The sequence below is a fragment of the Sesamum indicum genome, linkage group LG3 (genome assembly GCF_026168435.1).
Source record: "Sesamum indicum cultivar Baizhima isolate 11 linkage group LG3, ASM2616843v1, whole genome shotgun sequence".
Lineage (NCBI taxonomy): Eukaryota > Viridiplantae > Streptophyta > Magnoliopsida > Lamiales > Pedaliaceae > Sesamum > Sesamum indicum.
This window is the reverse complement of record NC_142659.1, coordinates 14,923,353-14,944,127: the sequence shown is the minus strand read 5'-3', so window position 1 is coordinate 14,944,127 and position 20,775 is coordinate 14,923,353. Positions and strand designations below refer to the sequence as shown.

Genomic DNA, 20,775 nt, shown 5'->3' with positions numbered 1-20,775 from the left:
CTTTTAATGTAAGTACTTTTCCCTCAAACCCTAACATCATGGGATCATGCAAAACTAGAGATTTTTAGAGGCTTTAAGTTTCAAAATTTATCAGAAAAAATGTAATTTTATATTTATAAGGGGTTTAAATATAATTAATTATACTATTTATTTCGATTAGAAGGACAACAAATTACTTGTACATGTAGGCTTCTCTACAGGAATTTACCAGAATGCCCTCCAGTAAGACCCTTGACTTTTTTTACATGTTCAGATTAACTCCAGAGCGTAGCTTGTTTTAGCTCTTGTTCAGTGTTGTAGGGTTGCAGCAGATAAACGCCACCCCCACCCCCACCTCCCCACCCCACCCACCTCCCCCACCGCAGACCCTCTCTCTTTCTTTTCTCTTTCTCTACTTATCACTCTCTCTCTCTCTCTAGCTTCTTGAAACCCTTCGAATATCAATCACCAGCTCTTTCTCTGCACTGCACTTGCTACAATGGGCGCTTCGCTTCCTCCCAAAGAGGCCAACCTCTTTAAGCTCATCGTCGTAAGTTTTTGTTTCGCCTTCCAGATTGCCCCTTTCTGCTATTCTTTTTTGCTCGAAATATTGGTAATTTTTAGTGTGGGATTGGCAATCCTGCCAAGTGTAAAACCCTAGAGTTCTTTTTAGCCGATTGTTGCTGGTTTGCGTCTGTTGTTTTTTTTGTTTGTTTCTTTGGCGAATTGTAGTGTTAAAGTCTCCTTTTTTTTATTTGTTCTCTATTTTATTGGGTTGGTTTAAAAAATATTTTGTCACTTGAGCATGCAGCAGTATTGTCTTGAATAACGATTATGCAGTTTTGATCTTATTTAAGCCTCATTTTATATTGTTCTTGCAATTTAGCAAAATTGTCCGTGAATGCTGGAACTGCTGTTTTTGTGTGGCATCATATTTCGGGATATAATAAAAGCTCCGACTATATGCCTTATGAATATTTGATTTATTCAAAATATGGGTGCGGATATTATAGAAAGGAAAAGATGTTTCACACATGTCTTGCTGAATGCTTGGAGCTTAAGGAATGCAAGTCAGAGTTGTAAGAGTTGGTAGTTAGTATATGCTACTATCAACTGTTTGAAGTTGATGGAAGTTTCAGAAATGTATAAGAGACATTACATTTCCTGACTAGGAGAAGTGAGGAGGAGCATGAGAATTACTTTAAATCCATATCTTTTGTTGTAGGAAGTTTCCAGCGATTTTGAAGTACTCTGGCTGTAGCCTTTCAGTTTCATGCTGAATAATGATACACATACTAAGGATCAACGATGTGTTTTTGGTTTAATAGAATTTGTGCTGTTTGAAAAATAAGTAAACAACACATCCACAAGAGTGATTTATGAAATTTGTTCTCTGGCAGAAGCATTTCTGTTTTCTATTATAAGCAATATATAGTATTTGATCTTCAACTCTCTCTGCCACTATTTCGTGATGGTCGATGTTTGTATTTTAATGCCTTTTAGGTCTATGATTTACATCCTTTTGTTTTATCTATGCAGAAATCATACGAAACAAAGCAGTACAAAAAGGGTTTGAAGGCTGCTGATGCAATTTTAAAGAAGTTCCCTGATCATGGAGGTATGTGAAATATTATATGTTAGTGTAATGCAGCTTTTTTGTATGTCGCTTTCATTTTTGTGATAGACTCCCATTCTTAGTCTGCCCTTGCTATGGAAGTGAACTATTTCATATGATACTCGAGATTTTTTGTTTGGCATTTGACCTGCGACTGCCAGAAAGTGCTGCGAAAAGTTTCACTTGAATTACCAGGGAAATCATGACTAAACTTCTCTCAAATTCCTTTTCATTCAGGGCCTAAGAAGTTGATATTATAGCAATATTGGAAAATGCAGGGTCCATGAAATGAAATATCAGATGCAGTCATCTAATTTCACTAATTACTTTAGGAATTAGTCAGTATTAAATTGGCTCTATCTGTCTCTTTTCTGCGTGTAGTTGTCTCTCTGCCTTTTGTGGTTGTGCTTGTACACTTTAGAGTGGGCCATGATGGGGGATGAAAGGCCTAGCAAGTTTCGTATTTTTTCCAGTTGCCATTTAACCTATTCCTGCTGTCCCAAGTATCCTTTTTCCTTCTAAGAACGTCTGAAAATATGACTCCGTTTCTTAAAGTTGTCTCATTTCTGCGAAAAGACCTTTCCCATTGCTAACTGTCCATACTGCATTGTTTAAGGCAAAGCACGCTTGCAAGTCAGTTTTTCAACTCTCGTTGAAAACTTTGGCTCAAGTAAATTGGATTTTTAACTTTGGGATGGGGAGTGTAATTATTTATTTTGATTCTTGTACCTATCTTGTGGTGATTCTGGCATGATTATTGAGACCATCATAGTCTATATTACCATCTTGAAGGATAATGGCAACTCTTTACAAATTGATTGGACCCATGTAGCCAAACATGTTAACTGTCACATGGATCATTTTGTCATTATTAAGTTGGCCACAAACCTTACAGATACCTATCTTGGGTCTTATCATATAGAGAGTAGGTCATTAAAAGTACCAAGAATACTCAGATTATTCCTCATTCAATGTTCAATTAATAAGAATTATTGCTTAAAAATATTTGACTCTCTTAAGTGTTACTTTGTCGTTTGTATGAAAACAGTTTAAAATTTTTGTTTTAAATAAGTTCTTGAAATACAATGTCCTTGCACGTAACACAGCATATGATGTGTGATCAACTGTCCAAACTCTGACTTGCTTGTGCCATAAAACCTTGTCAAGAGTTGGAAAAAAGCAAAGAAAATTAGAAAGGAAGTTAAATTCTTAAGGAGGATATTAGTCCAAGGAAGCTCTACATCTATCTGAATTTATTTCTTTGTTCATATCTCAGTTGGGTGCATCTTCCCGTCAGCATTTTACTTTCACTTTCAGATGCACTGTATATTGGCCTTTTGGATCGATGTGCCAAGTGCAAATTGATATTTTCCGCATTAGTTTTGATATGATCCCGGCTTTATCAGGGGAAATGGAGTAAGAACCACTAAAATCATTCCAATGAGCATTTCACATAGAGACTCCTGTTGATCTTTTAAGGATGTGGACAACTCAAAATTCTTCTTGCTAGTTTAATTCTCTACATCTATTATTTTATTGTTCCATTTGATTTCCTGTTTTAATTTTTGCATTTTGATTTATTCTTTTGGTCACCAGAAACTCTATCAATGAAAGGACTTACTTTGAACTGCATGGACCGCAAGTCAGAAGCATATGAACTTGTTAGACTTGGATTGAAGGTTAAATCTCCAATTTTTCCTCTCCCATGGAGCGGTACTTTATCTTACTTGGTTATATGTACCGGCTTTTAACTTGATTTCTCATTTGTGCAGAATGACCTTAAGAGTCATGTTTGCTGGCATGTTTATGGTCTTCTGTATCGGTCGGACAGAGAATATCGCGAAGCAATTAAGTGTTACCGCAATGCTCTAAAAATTGATCCTGATAATATTGAAATACTTCGGGATCTATCTCTTTTGCAGGTGCGTTTTTCTGTGCGCGCATATTGTTGAAAAAATTATTTCTTAATAAAGAAAGAAGCTCTGGATGTCCTAGGAACCAGCAAATAATAAATCCTAGATAATGAATTGACATTTATTTCTGTATTATAGACGTGTGCATACATTTCTGTGCAGTATGTTTGTTAAATTTTCCATTTGGCTTGGTTGATGTATGAAACTACTCCTCTGTTGCTTTGATTTGCTGTCTATTCTATTTAGATAATGAATGCCAAAGGTCAAGCTGGACTACAGAATGGAGCAGAAACTGGAATTGAAAGGCAAAATGATGATCATTTTGTAGTGTAACAGAAATTTTCACGCCTGCAGTGTTTAGTTTTATTAATTAAATATCATAAGCGAGGTCCCGAGAGTAAAAGTAATTTTACTTAGAGAGTTGAGATGTTTGGTTCTTTAGGTTTGAGAGTGTTTCAGCTGTAATTTATATATAAATCTTTCTGCTTGCTTGCTTTACTTTGCCAAGCTGAATGTTGCCACTATTTCTTTACAGTTCTTATAACTGGGCATTTGTGGCGGTGGGTGACTAATTGAGAATCTCATTTTGCATATTAAGTGTATAATTGGATTTTTTCAGCTCAGCATGGATTAATATGGTTGCAACTTTATGTTGCTCACTCAATGCATACTCAATCTGTTGTATGTATAACAATTGGGAGTCTAGTATGTTGAAAAAATATGACAGCTGTTAAGTGTGATTGTAAAGTTGGTAATGTCCTGTATGCGTGAATTCAAACAAGCAAATGTTGGGATGGGCAAAAGAAAAGTATGTATGTGTATGTATGGCTTTCTGCAGATCATTTGGTCAACATTTATTAAAAGGGGAAACTACACATCTACAGATAGCAGTAGTCATAATTTCTTATCTGCAAATACTTTTTTCTGCCTCAGTATCAATCAGAAAGATAACCACAATGATATCTTAGTCGCTCAAAATAATAACTGTGCATTCTTTTCTTCTCTGGCATGCGACGTAGTTAAATTATGTCTAGTCATGCTAGGAACATAGAATGATTTTGTCTGGGATTAAGAAATAGGAATGGTGCAGCTTAGATGTATCAGGATAGAGGCCTTAAGGGAAGAGAAAATGACCTGGATTGCCTTGGTAATTATCTGTAATTGATTGTTTTTAGTCTGATAAATGAAAATTGCACAGTGTTGAATTTAGGCAATTCAGGCGATGGTTTTGCTAGTCTGATTTAATGAACTTTAGAAGCATCAAAACAACATGCAATTTGGAGTTCCTAATCAGTTATTGGTTGCCTGAGAATGCCGTAATGCACCATCTAAATCAATTTTGGGCTATCTCTTAATTCCATTGTACACTCAACTGAAGTTTTACCATGAACTCTCTCAAGTTTCTTGCTCTTGGCTTTCAGTTACCCATCCTTATTTTACCAGAACCTCACTCAACCTGTCTGTAGTGCACATTGGTTATTCTGCCAAAACATACTGAATAAATTTTACTTGAATTAACTTGAGAAGGAAATAATATTGTTTTCTATTCAGATGTTGACATCTTGTTTTGGACTAACCTCTGAAAGAACTACACTTGCGTGTTTTACTGCTATTTTGCCTTGCAAAACCAATAAAAGAATATTCTTTCAGTTTGCTTTTGTAATTTGTAAGCATTTTCAGTGTGCCGCTGCTGATATGCTATGTTGTTCTCATAATCGTTTTACAGGCACAAATGCGTGATTTGGCAGGATTTGTTGAGACAAGACAACAATTGCTCACACTGAAACCAAACCATCGCATGAATTGGATTGGGTTTGCTGTTGCCCAGCATCTGAATTCCAAGTATGTTTTTCATTAGATACCATTAATCATTAATGGTCTTCTCCAATTTCATTGTTTGCAGGAAATCTTAGACAGGTTCTTGCACCTTTTTTAATTACAGCTTTTTGAATCATTGTGCCTTTTCTTTTTGGTACAAATGAATTGTCTGATATGGTAAATCATCAGAATTAGGGTGTATCACATTGTATGGCAGATTCCTCATTAGGCTCAAGACATTCATCTCATAAACCAATGGCTTAGAATTATTTCATGTATGACTGTGTATATTTTGTAAAATGTGTATCCTCTAGTAGAGTATATTAATAATTTATTTGGTATACTCATATGTGTCAATCTTTTTTTAACGTATCAAATATGTAGATAAAGACTTCCAATTCTGAATGGTCTGTCAATGGAATTTAGTTTCTTCATTTCATAGTTTGTACTTCTATCATTTACTAGTGGATCAAAGGCTGTTGATATCCTTGAAGCATATGAAGGGACTCTTGAGGATGATTACCCTCCTGATAATGAACGTTGTGAGCATGGAGAAATGCTTTTGTACAAGGTACCGAGCAGTATTAGCTTTGTTATACCACATGGCTAATAATTATACTCCTGTAAATATTTGAAACGATCTCTGTTGCTCCTTGCTTGCCTCTTTGGTGTTTAAATCAATATATCGTTGTTGCATGGTGAATTTGCAGTACATTTTCAGATACTCACAGTAAACCTTTGCTCGTCTTTATGCTGGCATAAGCAGTTCTTATCAATATTTAATTTGTGATACTAACTCAATACTATAATACATGTCTGTATTATGCTTTATCATCACTTCTAGTGCTGATTGAGCTACTTCTGATATGTTGGCTGTTGACATCAGTCTTTTATGTTTCCATCTTCTCGACGCATAAACGATTTCTCGTTTGTCTTACCCTTCGGCTGCATCTTTTTTACAGGGTACTTCTATTGTTCCTTAACTAGGAAAACTTGAGCTAATAGGCGATCTTGTCATCTGCATTTAGAAGTAAAGTTAAGAACATTTAATGACAGTTGGGCAACTTTTGAAGTCTGGTTGACTTCTAGTGACATCTTTTAACACTTGATCGCCAACTTTGAGGCCATCAGATTCTCATATAGCAACTAATTAGTACACCTGTGACATAATCACTTGATGTATAAATTCTCTCTTTTATAGTATGCCCTCAATATCTGAAGCTTACACCCTAGGTAATGCTGGTTCTTTGATGAACTTCTGGGCACCTTGCAGACAATGTTTGGATTTCTGTAGGTTAGAAATTTATTGGCTTCTGCAATGATTGTTCAGTTTCTGCAGTTTGTTGTTCTCTCTTCCTTGCGGTTTCTTCTCTGATTAGAAACAGAATACATCTCACTGTGACTATCCAAATAATTTTGTTGTTTATGCACTCCAATTAATTCATTTCAGCTGAGATAATATTTGCTTTCAGATTTCTTTACTGGAAGAATGTGGAATGGTTGAGAGGGCTCTGGAGGAGTTGCGCAAGAAAGAACCCAAAATAGTGAGTAAATAATACAGCATTTGGTGCATCAAAGTATGAATTTTCATTTTAGACTTATAAACTTCTCTTGTTTGCTGCTGTAGGTTGATAAATTAGCTTACAAGGAACAGGAGGTTTCTCTGCTTGAAAAGCTTGGTCGCTTTGATGAAGGAGAAGAATTGTACAAGAAACTACTTTCTATGAACCCTGACAATTACAGGTATATGAATATATTATTTTCAATTTAAATTTTGCCTGCCATGTCTTTGCAATTTTAATATTTTGTTGTTTCCAGAAATGTATATGTTTAAGAATATATGACAATTTTATTACTGAGTATGCATTAAGTTTCTTGGCTAACTGTTTGTTGTTGTCTCAGCAGAGATGCTTTCTTGACTGCAATTGTCTCCACCACAAAATATTGTTGGGGGGAAAAAAACAAAAGGAATAGGAAGCAGGAAAAAAAAATAATCTAGAGAAAATGGAACTTAACAGCATAGAAACATGACTTCTCCCATTTTATATATATATATATATATGCTGGTCACTACTTCCTTTTCATGTCTAAGGTTATCAGTAGTAGAAATTTTCTTCTAAAACACTTGGCAATGGGTGATTTATCGTATCTAAGGGTGAAATTCGCCAACCAAATATTTTTTTGTTTTCTAAATGTAACTGGCATTTCTAGTGGACCTCGAATCACCTTTAATGATAGCCACTCCAAAAGCTATGTAGTGAAACTTTGTGAAAATTTAAATTAGAAGTTTGATGGATTCTCAAGTTAAGTGACCCTTAAGATGAAGATATGGATTAAATGTGCTACTATCTGAAAAACCAAACAATATACTTTGTGTTGCAAGAGTTAAAGTCACCATATAGATGGATTATAATATCAACGGAGGATCCCACTTATGAGAGAAATGGGAATATATTGGAAAATCTTTTATTAAAGGGATTTGTCTTGACAATAGGTTTTAAAAGCCACAGACATGGGAGTAAAATGCTTGAAGTCCGTTCCTTCTGCCCACATGTTCTAGTTTTCATATTTATCATCTTCTTCCCTCCTGTTCTATCGCTAAGTTTGTATATAAGCATGCCTCCAGAAGACTTCGTGCATTATGTACTCTATAGGAGACAAGATAGGGCTGAGACAGTTGTCTGGCGATTATTGGTGGAGCGTAAATCAGGGTGTCAAACTGAAATACCTATATATGCTTAGTCCTCTGAAATCTCTCTATGTCGGTTTGGTGATATTTCTGCAGATCCATGTTTCAGGCACACTAATTATGCATTCAATTTTTTTTTGGGGTGGAAGATTGAAAATTTGCTTTTTTAACCAAATCTCATAAAGAAAGAACTGTTAACTTTGAATCTCTCATGATATGAGTATTTTTTGTCCTAATGTAAATGATCTTTTTGGTTATGTTTTTCTTCGGGATGTCTATTTATCTTCATCTTTGTCTGACTTGGTGAATTTAATTGAATAGTACAATTCACCTGAAAGATTAATTTCCTACAAGTTTGCTAGCTACTAATCAATGATTTTCATACTTCTTAACCGTTCTATAATTTTAGGTATTATGAAGGCCTGCAAAGGTGCATGGGGCTGTATTCAGCAAATGGTCAGTATTCTCCTGATGAAATTGATCGACTGGAAGCCTTGTATGTATCACTTAGCAAGCAATATAGTAGGTCATCTGCTGTCAAGGTGACACATGCTTTCCCTTCCACACATCTTCTTAGTTGCAACTTTAGCATCCTTGTTAATGTGCCATGTGGATATTTGTAATGCATAGAGTTTGACAAGTAGCTTAGTGCTGCTGCTTTATCCATTTCTTGCTAGACTTCAAATCACAATGTGTTCAGGAAGACTGAGCTTTATTATTCCCTCGCTCTTTCTTGGTTGGTCTGAGGTTCAACATGGTGACGCACAACAAGTTTGACTTGCCACCAGAACTGAACTTGGTTTTAATTATTAAAAATAGAAAGATAGTCTCTCATTCTTGTAATTGGTGTTTTAACTCAAAGCTAACATCTCTCATAGCAATGCATATGGCGTTTCTCATTTCAGCAGTCTGAATTACAAATATGAACGATGAAACTAACTACTCTAAGATGAACTGATCTTTTTCATGATTGGGTTCTGATAATTATGTGATAATTTTCTTATGCAGACACTTGAGTTCAAAACCTAAATCCCTTTGTGCATTGCATTGTCATTTTGTCTTAAAAACCTTCTTGGGTAATTTATGTAACCAATTCATCCATCACTGCCTAAATGCACCTCTAAATAAAGTTATATTTTCCAACTCGGAAATACATTGCTGTGCCTAGTGTGATATGCCCCGTAGATTATGCTAAAGTGTGTTCCTGAATTTATATTGGACAGAGGATCCCACTTGATTTTCTAAGTGCTGAAAAATTCCGTCTCGCAGCTGAAAATTATATCCGACCTTTCCTGACCAAGGTATCCGTCCACAACTGTGTATTTTAGTTTGCTTAAATCTTGGAGAATGACTTATGCTGTATTTTGCGATGCATATGTAGGGCGTTCCTTCTCTATTTTCGGATCTTTCTCCTCTGTATGATCACTCTGGAAAGGTTAGTCGCCTCTGACTCCTGCTTGAGATGGTGACTAATTGTGTGGATGGAGGATTAGAATATCCTGCACATTATATGAAGTGTTGAAACAACTCTTGTACAGGCAGATATTCTGGAGCAGTTAGTCCTTGAGCTGGAGCACTCCATCAAGACAACTGGTGGATATCCTGGGAGGTAATTTAACTTGTCTACATTTTTATATAATGATTGTTTGTGTTACAATTTGTGCTTTGTTGTTCTGGCCTCCTTTCATCTTTATTCCAGACACAACTGAATGGGACTTTGTTTTCTAGTTTTGCTATAGTCGGTCTACAAGTTGGAATATTATGGATACTTAAAAAGAATTATTCAAATTTCAACCACCTGTCTTCGAAAGGCATCTATGTGATTTAATTGGTTCTCAAGGATACATTGTTTTGACAAGTTGAGAATGATACTGCCAGACTCCATATAGCTAGGAAAAAAAAAACCAATTTTCAATATGTTTATCAGCTTTTATTCCTAAGGTATTATTTTTTGAAAGCGCCTCTTTTGTGTATTTACCTGACCTATTTGAACTGTTCGGTTATCTTTGTTTTTTTGTGAATGCTGGAGAATGTTTTCTTGTTGACCTGTCTTGGTTCGCTAAAAATCTGTTTTGCGTTGCCATTGCTCCAAATGGGTGATGTTCATTGAATGAGATGAATGGGACATGATTTTTGTGGGAAGTATGATTTTGCGTTCAGCTATATCTTTCCTTCTTCATGTTGCGCCACTTATTGTAGATGTTTGGTTGTCTTCAGGGTTGACAAGGAGCCTCCTTCTACGCTCATGTGGACTTTGTTTTATTTGGCTCAGGTTTGTGTTTCTTCATATTCCTTTAGGCCTCTGCTTGCCGGTTCCGCATAGATTTGTTGTTGAGTATGTTAACCATGCTTCATTGTTTTTGCTAAGAAGCTTCTTTTTTACAGCATTATGACAGACGCGGTCAGTATGATGTTGCTCTCGGAAAAATTGATGAGGCCATAGAACACACTCCAACCGTCATTGATTTGTACTCGGTGAAGGTAATTTAATTAAGAACAATTTGCAATTGATAAAATAAAGAGATGAAAAGGTCTTTCACAAAGTACTGGTTATTTTATAGAATTGTAATGTCTCCTTTACTATTTTCCATTTATGCGATATTCTGTTGTGTCCCATCTCTCCTCTCTTACACACATGCAAGATAGAACTTCTTAAGGTATCTCTGTTGTGTCCCATCTTGGTGTCTCTACACATGCGCACACACATGTGCAGGTATAGTTGTATGCTTCTGTTGTATATGTAAGCTTCATATTTTGCTAGTTTTCAAGCCTGTGTGAGTTATATTGTTGAAAATTTTTGTAGTTGATTCCTTCTCGCTACTTGGCATTTTAGTTTTATGTTGCTGTTTATTTACGTCTTCATTCCTCATTTCTGGTCCCACACTGTTGAAATCACTTAATTCTCCAAGGTTAGAGAGCCTACAATTGTTATTTGCACACTGATATGGCTGCATTGTTAAAGCATACTGATGTGGTTCTTACAGAGCCGGATATTAAAGCATGCTGGTGACCCGGTAGCTGCTGCTGCTTTGGCTGATGAAGCTAGATGTATGGATCTTGCTGATCGATATGTGAATAGTGAATGCGTCAAACGTATGCTGCAAGCCGATCAGGTTTGGTGTTATCTTATTGTTCTTCCCGCAATCTTTGTATCTTAATATGATTCATGTTCGTTTTCTTACCGTTGATTATGCACCCATGTCATATATATTTGTTCTAGGTTGCTTTGGCAGAAAAGACGGCAGTTTTATTCACCAAAGATGGAGAGCAGCACAATAACCTTCATGATATGCAGTGCATGTGGTATGTATGTTTCTCACGTTACTGAATGGATAACTCTTCAAAGCATAGGCTCACTTCTGCTAAATAATTTTTTACTTCGATGGTTTTAAGGTATGAACTAGCATCTGGAGAAAGTTATCTGCGTCAAGGTGACCTTGGACGGGCTTTGAAGAAATTCTTGGCTGTGGAAAAGCATTATGCAGACATAACTGAGGACCAATTTGACTTCCACTCCTACTGCTTAAGAAAAATGACTCTTCGAACTTATGTTGAAATGCTGAAATTTCAAGACCGCCTTCATTCATATTCTTATTTCCGCAAAGCAGCTGCTGGGGCCATAAAGTATTGTTCTCTATTTTTGCTTTAGCAATGAGACTTTGAACATTTTAGACCCAGTTCTGACCATCTGCTCAATGGATTTGCTTCTTGTAACTTGGATCATATGGAATGTACCACTAATTTGCTTCTTGTAACAATCAGTAGCAACTGTTAATTTCTTCTTCTCCCTTTATTGTATTTATGACATTTTTTTCATACGCAGATGCTACCTGAAACTGTATGATTCTCCTTCAAAGTCGTCTGCAGAAGAAGATGAAGAGATGTCAAAATTGCCTCCTTCTCAGAAAAAGAAATTGAGGCAAAAGCAGAGGAAAGCCGAAGCCCGAGCTAAGAAAGTAACAACTTTGCTGTCTAATCTTTTTCCATAGAATTTATTTCCGATAGTTTCATGCTAAATTGTTGGATTTATGCAGGAAGCGGAAGTAAAGGAAGAAGCAAATGCTACTGCTGTTTCAAAATCTGGAAAACGCCCAATAAAGCCAGTAGATCTGGATCCACATGGAGAGAAGTTATTGCAGGTATTTGCAACATTTTCATTGGAATAGTTGGATTGCTTAAATTTCGGCTTATAATTGTTGTGCGATGATTTTACTCCCCACTCTGTTTAGATTTGATCCTAGTTGATCCTTTTGAACCCGTCTCAGCATTACTATGAAAATTGAAGAATATACTCTCTACATAAATGTGACACAGCTACATTTGACACTGTAGTATTTATTTGTAGGTTGAAGATCCTTTGGCTGAAGCTACGAAGTACTTGAAGCTACTCCAGAAGCACTCTTCTGATTCCCTAGAGACTCACTTGCTTTCTTTTGAAGTTAACATGAGAAAACAGAAAATCTTACTTGCATTGCAGGTGATTTCTTATGCTGCTAGGTGCTGGATTAAACTCAGTTTTATTCTATGCCCCTGCATTTTGCTCCAGTCAGCCAATCGTTACATACTTTCATCATTACAGCTTGAAGTGATATTAGTTGGCTAACTAAATATTTTGTATGTAACAATGACTTCTCTTCGCCTAAGAATTTTTCTGAAGATTATGTACAAAGTGCATAGTATACAAACGAACATCCAGTCATGAAAGATCTAGGTTATTCTTAGTGATTTTCACCTGTTCTTTGTGCATACCTTTATACGCCCCCTTGCGACTTCTTTTCTTGCTGGTTTTGCTATCTAAAAAACCTTGGTCTCTGTTAGTTCGTGGACACAATGAAGAAATAGAATGAAGATCCTGTTTTTGTGTACTGCAGGCGGTTAAGCATATGGTCCGGTTGGATGCTGATAACCCAGACACACACCGTTGCTTGGTACGGTTGATTAGTATTGTTCCATATCTACCCCATAAATATCATGCATAAGTGGAGGCATATTCCTATTACCGTGTGCTTTATGTATAGTTTCTAGATTTCCAGCACTCAATTTTCATTATGGTCTTAAAGAACACCATTTACTGTCTGTTAGAAATAAAATTCCCTTCGTGCAGATAAAGTTCTTTCATAAAGTGGGATCCATGCTTGCTCCAGTAACTGATGCTGAAAAACTCATATGGGGTGTCTTAGAAGCTGAGCGTCCTACATTCACGTACTCTCGGATCTTTGATCTTTCTGTTTTATCTTATTCTTTGCAGTTGTCTTGTGTTTCTTGGGGGGTCTCTTCCCTATGTGGTTGATATTTGAATAAGTTTTCTATGTGTTATTAGTGCTCCGATGTTTCAAGACATATTGTATAATTGTTTATCCTCCTTGCTTTTGTAGTCAGTTGCAAGGGAAATCTCTCATCGAGGCAAACACTCTGTTCCTAGAGAAACATAGAGGTAACAATCTTGCTGCTGCTTTGTATATATTATTTTGGACATTCTTGTCCTTATTTATTGGTGTTTGTTTCTTCTTGGCAGATTCATTGACACACAGAGCTGCAGTAGCTGAAATGATTTCTGTTATGGAACCAAGCAAGAAGAAAGAAGCTATCAACTTGATAGAAGAATCATCTAACAACCTGGTTTCCTCGTATGCTACTTGCTAAAACTTATTTTCCATAGTGTTGATAGGTTTTCTTGTGGCAGTGAATTTATGTTTTTTCCTCAGAGATGGAGCACTTGGGCCTGTCAAGAAATGGAGGCTCAAGGATTGCATTGCAGTCCACAAGCTCCTAGTGACAATTTTGTATGACCATGAGGCTGCATTAAGTAAGTATTTTCTTTACCTCCGTGCTTTTATGGTGCTCTTGATATTGTTTATGATTCTTGTTGATTTGTGGAAAGAGATTCCAGTGGGTTTTTTCTGCAACTTCTTGTCCCTGTCTCTGGAACCAAAAATCATGTAGAATGATTTGACATGAATCTGAAAGTACAATGAATGCTGATGTGGCTCATACATTTCTTGTTATTATCTTGATACTACCCACTTAGTGGATGTAGTAGTAGAGGCATCCCCCAACAGCTTATGGGGTTATTGCAGCAGGGCCACAGCCTAAACCTGTAAGACAAATAGAATTTGCTATGTATTAAATGGGGAGTATAATAGAATTCAGAAACCTACCCTTTTTCTATGAGAGAAACATTTTAACCACAAAAAGGAGGAAAGCCAGATGATTTTTCTGGGTTTGGAGAATGACAATGCTCATAGTTGCGAGGTTGACTCTCCCCGACCCTTGATTTCAATTAAGTGGAAAGCCTGTTTTTTCTTTAAAGCGTGATGGTATCTCTAAATTTAGAACATGCTGTTCCATTGGAGTTCTTGAACCTGTTATTTTTATCAAAATAGGTTCGTGCTTTCTCTTTCTGGTTCTGATTTAGGTTCTTTATGCTTTAAATGTCTCGTGTTTATTTTATAATCCCTAGTTGAGAAGTTGCTCATTTTGATCCACAAAAATGTCATGCACACAAGACATATGGTAATTAACTACATGCTTCCAATCTCATTGCCTTGCTCGTGCCCTTCAGACTTGAATCACTTGATGGGTGTGGCAATTTAATCTGACGAGCTTTATATGGGTCAAGTGGCATTGCAAAGAATGAGGAGCACATTATCTTTGTGAAATAAAGAAGATTCAGGTCTTGTGTCTGCAATTCATTAGTGGTTAGCCTGAATTTGTTATACGTTTGCAGGATGGAAGGTTCGTTGTGCTGAATACTTCCCTTTCTCAGCGTACTTTGAGGGCAGCTGCAGCTCTGCTGTCACAAATTCATCTTACAACCAAATGCACAAACTGCATGAAAACGGCAGCCCGAACGAGAGTTCATTGCCTTTATCATCCAATGGAAATGTAGAGAAGTTGGAGGGCCTCAAGGATCTTGTCATCCAATAGTCAATTCATTTGGATCTCGCACATAGCTAACTTCCGCAGAAGAGGTTAGCATATCCAGGTGATTCGAGTAAACAATCAATGTTGCGGCTTAAAACGTGACGAGAGAAAGGAGAAACTATTGTCCTGGAATACAGATTTCCAAGTTTCATGAATTTGAAGGAACATGAGTTGCATGTTAAATCTGAGACAGAAATTTTCTTTTTGATCGAGGCCGACGTCCCCCTTACTGGTATGCAATATTATTATATTGCAAATGTGTATACGTTTCATCCGCTTTTGTTTTCGCAGTTGGACTTTGTAATTTCTTGCTTTCTGGTGTGGTGCTGGACAAGAGGTTCTTTGGCTCTGATTGCGAATGCCTAAGAGAAAAAGACTGATCCTACAGCCTCTCAGCTTACAACTACCACAGCAATAGTTATCCAACCTCAAGGGCATGTTGTATTTCTTATTTAATTTAACCAATTAGATGTGATGTATAAATGCTATTTTATATAAAATTTTGTCTGGATGTCGCGATACAAATAAATTTTTTTCCTAGTATTACATCAAGGTTTTTCCATTAATGTTATAAATGCCTGATTTCTACATTTTCAACATCAGTTTGAATCACATATTGAGCTGGGGCTCTCATAATTTTGTCAATCTCACTTGACATCAGGCACTTGGTTGCCTGTGGACCTTTCCAGTTTTGGTGTTGAGGTTGAAGGATTCTTTGTTCAAATGATCAAATTACATTACAATGATAGTCTTGGGGATGGTAATTGGGGCCCCGATTTTGGGTGGGCGGGTGTATGTTCTGGAGTCTGGTAGGGTTATCCACCGGGTTTGGTCTTTTTCTTAGATATATTTCAAATCAATTTGTCATGTGATTTTGAAAATAAGAAACTAGATTTTGTTATTCTATATATCAAAACTAGGATGGCACATGGGCGGGTTGAGTCGGATTTGGGTTGGGTCCAAATGCGTCGAGTTTAATATGGGTTGGGCGGGTTGAGTCGGATTTGGGTTGGGTCCAAATGCGTCGAGTTTAATATGGGTTGGGCGGGTTGAGCCGGATTTGGGTTGGGTTCAAATGCGTCTAGTTTAAAATGGGTTGGGTTCAAATGAGTTTAAATGAATAGATTCAAAATGGGTTGAGTCGGATTAGTATAAATATTTTATTAATTTGAAAGAAGATTTTAAAATTTTACACAATGAAAAGAGAAAAGGATTATACTTGATCGATTAAAAAAAGTAATCACTACTTATAACGTAGTATGATTGAATTGGTATTATAAGTTATTTTTGTCTAATAACCATGTACGTTAAAATTTATTTGTTAAATCATGAAGTAAAAAAGTTTACAAAATATTTAATAAGCTACTGCATTTTATTATAATATTTTTAATGCTCATCTCCGATGAACACCAAATTATGCCATCATTTTCTATACTTGTTGGGAAACAATTTTTGTATTTGTGAGAGAAAGGTGGTAGCTGTGTGAAAGAGACATGTGAGTGTCTGTGTATGAAGAAAGAGAAGTTATAAGAGTGTTATTTCGAGAGAAATTATTTAAATAATGCAAAATAAGAAAAATATAAACTTGGTAAAAAAATTCTATGAAATTAGGCAGTTCTACCATTTTATTATTATTTCATAAATTTATTAAATGAACGGGTTGAAAATGGGTTGTCAGAAACTTCTAAAAAGAATAATAAGGAATAGCAAAACTGTGATTTATAATCACACTCTGCCTAATTTCATAATTTTTTTAAACACCAAATTTATATTTTTTCTTTATTTTGTATTATTTAAATAATTTCTCTGTTATATTGTGTCTGTGTGTATGTAGAGAAAGAGGGTTGTGTGTATGAGAGAGATGTGAGAGTGTGTGTATATGATGGAAGAAAAAAATGGTGGGTTCCTTAAATATTTTTTGTTATTTTAATCTATAGATTGAACCCATTAAAACTCGTACAAACCTATTACTAACACATATTCAATTCATACAAAATATAATTTTATTTAACTTCGCCAACTCAAAATTAATTGGGTTGGGCTAAAATTATAATTATATAATCCAAAAGAATATTGTCATCTATCATACCAAAAAAAATTAATATGGGCTAATGGAATGAACTTATTATTAGACATATATATTAAAATTAAAAGAGTATTTATAATTTTTTAAATAATATAAAAATATTTATAATTATATTAAGTATAGTCGTATCTTATCCAAAATTTTATTTAAATACACAAAAATAAAATTAAATAAAATAAATTATAATATATGGACATCCTACAAATGCTATTGCAGTCTAGTATTTTCCATCAAACAGGGTTTGGGAAAAGTCAATCAAATCATGATGTAGAAAAATGGTGTAGAACCTTTCTGCCTCTGCAAGAACTCTTGTACTATTGCCATTTGTATGCTGATTTCTTCTCAGGCATTAACGTGACTTGCATGATGAAGTACTGATTCCCGAGACACACACACAAACACGCTCTCAGTTTGAAACTTTTGAATAGAGAGAAGATAGAATAGAAAAGAAACAAACAAAAACAATGGAGGAGAAGAGTGAGAGTCCATCGAAGTTAAACAAGAAAAGAGGGAGACCTAAGAAGATCAAACAAGTGGAAGAAGAAGACAAGTTAATCAGCAGCAGCAGCTGTGATGATGATTATATTGTTCAAGAGACAGGGCCTTACCGCATTGCTTCTCCACCAGTAGTACTTCTGACCCTTTTTCTTACTTCATCTTTTACCATGCCTAGTGAATGTGTGGGTGTATGTGAGAGAGAGAAACAGATCTTGGGCTGGACAGGCTTTCCAAACTTTTCTTTTAGGTGTATGTCTTCAAAAAAGTTGCATTTTTGGTTCATTTTTCAAGCCGTGTATGTGTTTGGCTGTTTGCATGTGTGTTGTCAGTTTGGGTTTCTTTGTATGAGGAGCGAAAGATGGTTTGTATATATGTGTAATCTGTGAGAAGAAATGAAAATACTATGGGGTACATTACCATGAAAGTGAAGGATAAAAAGGGGTTCTTGGTTTGATGTGTGTGTGCGAGGGGTTATGGTCTGATTTCCAGCATCAAAGACTAAGACATCATCTGAGTGCTTATGAAATTGTTTTGCTCTTGAAATGTTATGATTGACATCTCTATTAACCTCCCTGATGTTTTCCAGAAGTTCTATAGCTATTAAACTTAACAGTTTGATTTGCAGCTTCAAACATTACTCTTTAAAGATAGCATGAGTTGAAAATGCTACAATCCAAACAGCAATTTTTTTATACAAAAATGGATAAGAAATATATTGTAACTGTATCAAAGACAACATCTTTAATGTTTCAACTATTTCTTTAACATTTGGGCTGTATTACATTGTGCCACTTAGAGGGTGTTCGAGAGCTTATAATATGTAAAAATGTGATTGTTAAGTAGGAGCTTATATGATTGAAAAATGAGATGTTACGTGCCTATAAGCTCTTTAAAGGAAAAGATCTAACATCTTATAAGCTCATATCCGACCATGTGATTAACTTTATGTGGTTCATTGTTTGATCTCTGTTTAATGTTTATACCAAAAAACTATTAACAGCTTGATTCACAAAAGCAGTCTGTCTTCTGGTGCTGATTTATCAGGGGCCATTATCTGCAACAGTAGATACTCCTATGGTCTCAAGGCGCCAAACTCGATATGCTAAGGCGCTCATAGATAAGGAAGCTGCATTGAACGTTCCCTCAAGATTTTCGTTCCAAAATGATGACGATGAGAATCCTTCTGTCAATTCTACCTTTTTGCTGGTGAAGCAAATTCTTCTTGACGCGAAAAAAGTGAAAACAGGCAGCAACATTCCAGCCGAAGTATTTGCTTCGGGATCTCCAGTGCAAGCTCAGGTGCAATCAATTTACGGTATAATTAGCTTTCGTGGTATGTTTATGACTGTTGATGATTTCATTCAACGAAAATGCCTTTGCTTTTGTGGTTGTTGAGTTATCTCCCTAAGGTGTTTTTCTTTATTTGAGATAGAGATCAATGTGTGTTATTTAGAGATTTTAGTAGGTTTGATTTTGTATTTTGTATTAGTGTAAGATAAAGAAACATAAGTTAAAAACATACTAAAACCTGTGGTTTGTAAGAATATAGACAGACATAGGTGATGTTTTAGGCTATCTTTGGACTAGCCAGAACATGAAAAAAAAAAAAAAAAAGAAACTACGTTTCCCAAGCTAACTTAAGCAGGAGTTTGATTTTCTTTTATTATAGAATCCTCTTTCTTTACCTTAACTGGTCATGTTTTGTGTTTTCATTTTCAGTGGAAAATATGCATTTTCAATTTTGTATAGGTTTTCTGTGAAATGAGAATGTGTTTGTATTAGTTAATGAAATTGTACTTCATATTGAATTCTGGTGTCAAATGAATACCTATAAACAAACATGTGTTTTACTTTGATTACTGTTTCCCAAAAACTGATAATTGGAAACGAAAACACAAACAAACACAACATCCTTGCAGGACTTGCCTTCTCAATATGAGAGCACTCATCCTGATAAAATTCCAGTAGCCTGGCACGGTACGACTATCTCTTCCAAGATAGAAAACCGGCCAACTGCCTTCAAGAACATACTGGAGTTGAAGAAAGTTACCTCAGATCTTCCTGCCCAATCTCGGCAATCTGAATTGCACTTTGAAGCAACTCCTCCCTGCCCAGACAAAATTATGGTTGACAACAACAAACTCCCTGAGATGGAGGCTAACGTTGACTCCAATATCTTTTCGCACGGGCCACAGCATACTGCCAATAGAAATGCCCAAACCAGTGAGAATCCTACTAGACCATCAATTCGTAAGGTTGTAGTCCAAGTTGAGAATCCGTTTGTTGATGTTGATGGGTACAAAGTGAAAAGCGAAATGGTGCCTCTCCTTAATGCCATCTTCGCAAAGTATGGGGACATTGCAAAACACAGCACGTTTTCAATGGAATCACGTTCTTGCCTCCTGGAGTTGGTTTGCAGCATTTACAAGCGGCTGGAAGCTTCAAAACTAGCACAGTTGACGCTGTCGGAGCTGCAGTCCATGCTCAGACAAATTGGAGACCTGGAACTTGTCAAGGTGGAAGTCGGATGGCTTCATCATCGGCTCAACCAGATATCCAAGGCCAGACAGCTATTCGAGGGTGTTTCGACTTTCAAGGATGTCGAAGCAAGAACCATAGTAGCGATTGATGAAAGGAAGAAAGCTGTGGAAATGTACAAAAAGGAGCTGCAAACTTGCATGGCTGCTGTTAACAGGTTGCAAGAAAAACTCAGCCAAGAAAAGGAGGAGTTGGCTGATGTTCAGTCTCTGGTTGATCAAATTAAAATCTTCTATGAGGGGAAGTTGGTGCATGGACTTATTTAGTTTTTTAGACTCTTTCATGTTGTTTCTTTGACATCTTTCTGGTCCAAATTTGTCTGAAGGCAGAAGCAAGTTGTTAGATTGCTTGTTGAGATGTATATTTTGCAGTAGTTGTAGTTGCTATTGAACTTATTTTGCTAGAGAATTGCTTGCCTGCTGCTTTTTGCCATAAGACTTTGCTGGTGACCAAATCTAGAAATAATAAATGGAAGGAAAATTTTCATCTAAATCAGGATTGGCCGAGATAAAATTAATCACAGAATAATTGTGATATATTTTTTTTAAATTATTTTTAAATCACATCTCAAAGTATTTTATTCGTTATATAATTGGTTTGGGTCTGATCAAATTTGATTTGAATTAGAATTTTCTAAGACATAATTCATGGAATTTTTCGAAGCAATATTTCTGGAATTTTAGAAGAAATTAAAATAAAAATTACTATTGTTTTC

The 20,775-nt window shown here is 35.9% G+C and overlaps 2 protein-coding genes across 4 annotated transcripts; both read left to right on the top strand.

Moving 5' to 3' along the window:
* The first annotated feature begins 331 nt into the window (after positions 1 to 331).
* On the top strand, positions 332 to 15,484 carry EMB2753 (tetratricopeptide repeat (TPR)-containing protein). The gene is made up of 26 exons (XM_011073982.3): positions 332 to 529; positions 1,519 to 1,597; positions 3,191 to 3,273; positions 3,367 to 3,516; positions 5,234 to 5,349; positions 5,791 to 5,896; positions 6,798 to 6,869; positions 6,953 to 7,068; positions 8,424 to 8,556; positions 9,238 to 9,315; positions 9,396 to 9,449; positions 9,553 to 9,623; positions 10,232 to 10,286; positions 10,400 to 10,495; positions 10,999 to 11,127; positions 11,235 to 11,317; positions 11,408 to 11,638; positions 11,838 to 11,970; positions 12,049 to 12,153; positions 12,360 to 12,491; positions 12,886 to 12,942; positions 13,119 to 13,216; positions 13,390 to 13,448; positions 13,530 to 13,641; positions 13,720 to 13,820; positions 14,742 to 15,484. Exons 1-26 carry the CDS (start codon positions 479 to 481, stop codon positions 14,939 to 14,941), a joined length of 2,700 nt encoding a protein of 899 aa, XP_011072284.1. The 5' UTR covers positions 332 to 478; the 3' UTR covers positions 14,942 to 15,484.
* Positions 15,485 to 17,266: 1,782 nt separating this feature from the next.
* LOC105157572 (uncharacterized) lies at positions 17,267 to 20,495 on the top strand. Of its 3 annotated transcripts, none has more exons than XM_011073981.3 (3): positions 17,267 to 17,650; positions 18,567 to 18,821; positions 19,442 to 20,495. In XM_011073981.3, exons 1-3 carry the CDS (start codon positions 17,489 to 17,491, stop codon positions 20,324 to 20,326), a joined length of 1,302 nt encoding a protein of 433 aa, XP_011072283.1. In that variant the 5' UTR covers positions 17,267 to 17,488; the 3' UTR covers positions 20,327 to 20,495. The 3 variants fall into 3 exon arrangements, with proteins under 3 accessions (XP_011072283.1, XP_088734459.1, XP_088734460.1); XM_088878333.1 differs by having other exon boundaries at positions 17,512 to 17,650; positions 18,541 to 18,821; XM_088878334.1 differs by lacking the exon at positions 17,267 to 17,650 and adding an exon at positions 17,651 to 17,771.
* The last annotated feature ends 280 nt before the right edge of the window (positions 20,496 to 20,775 follow it).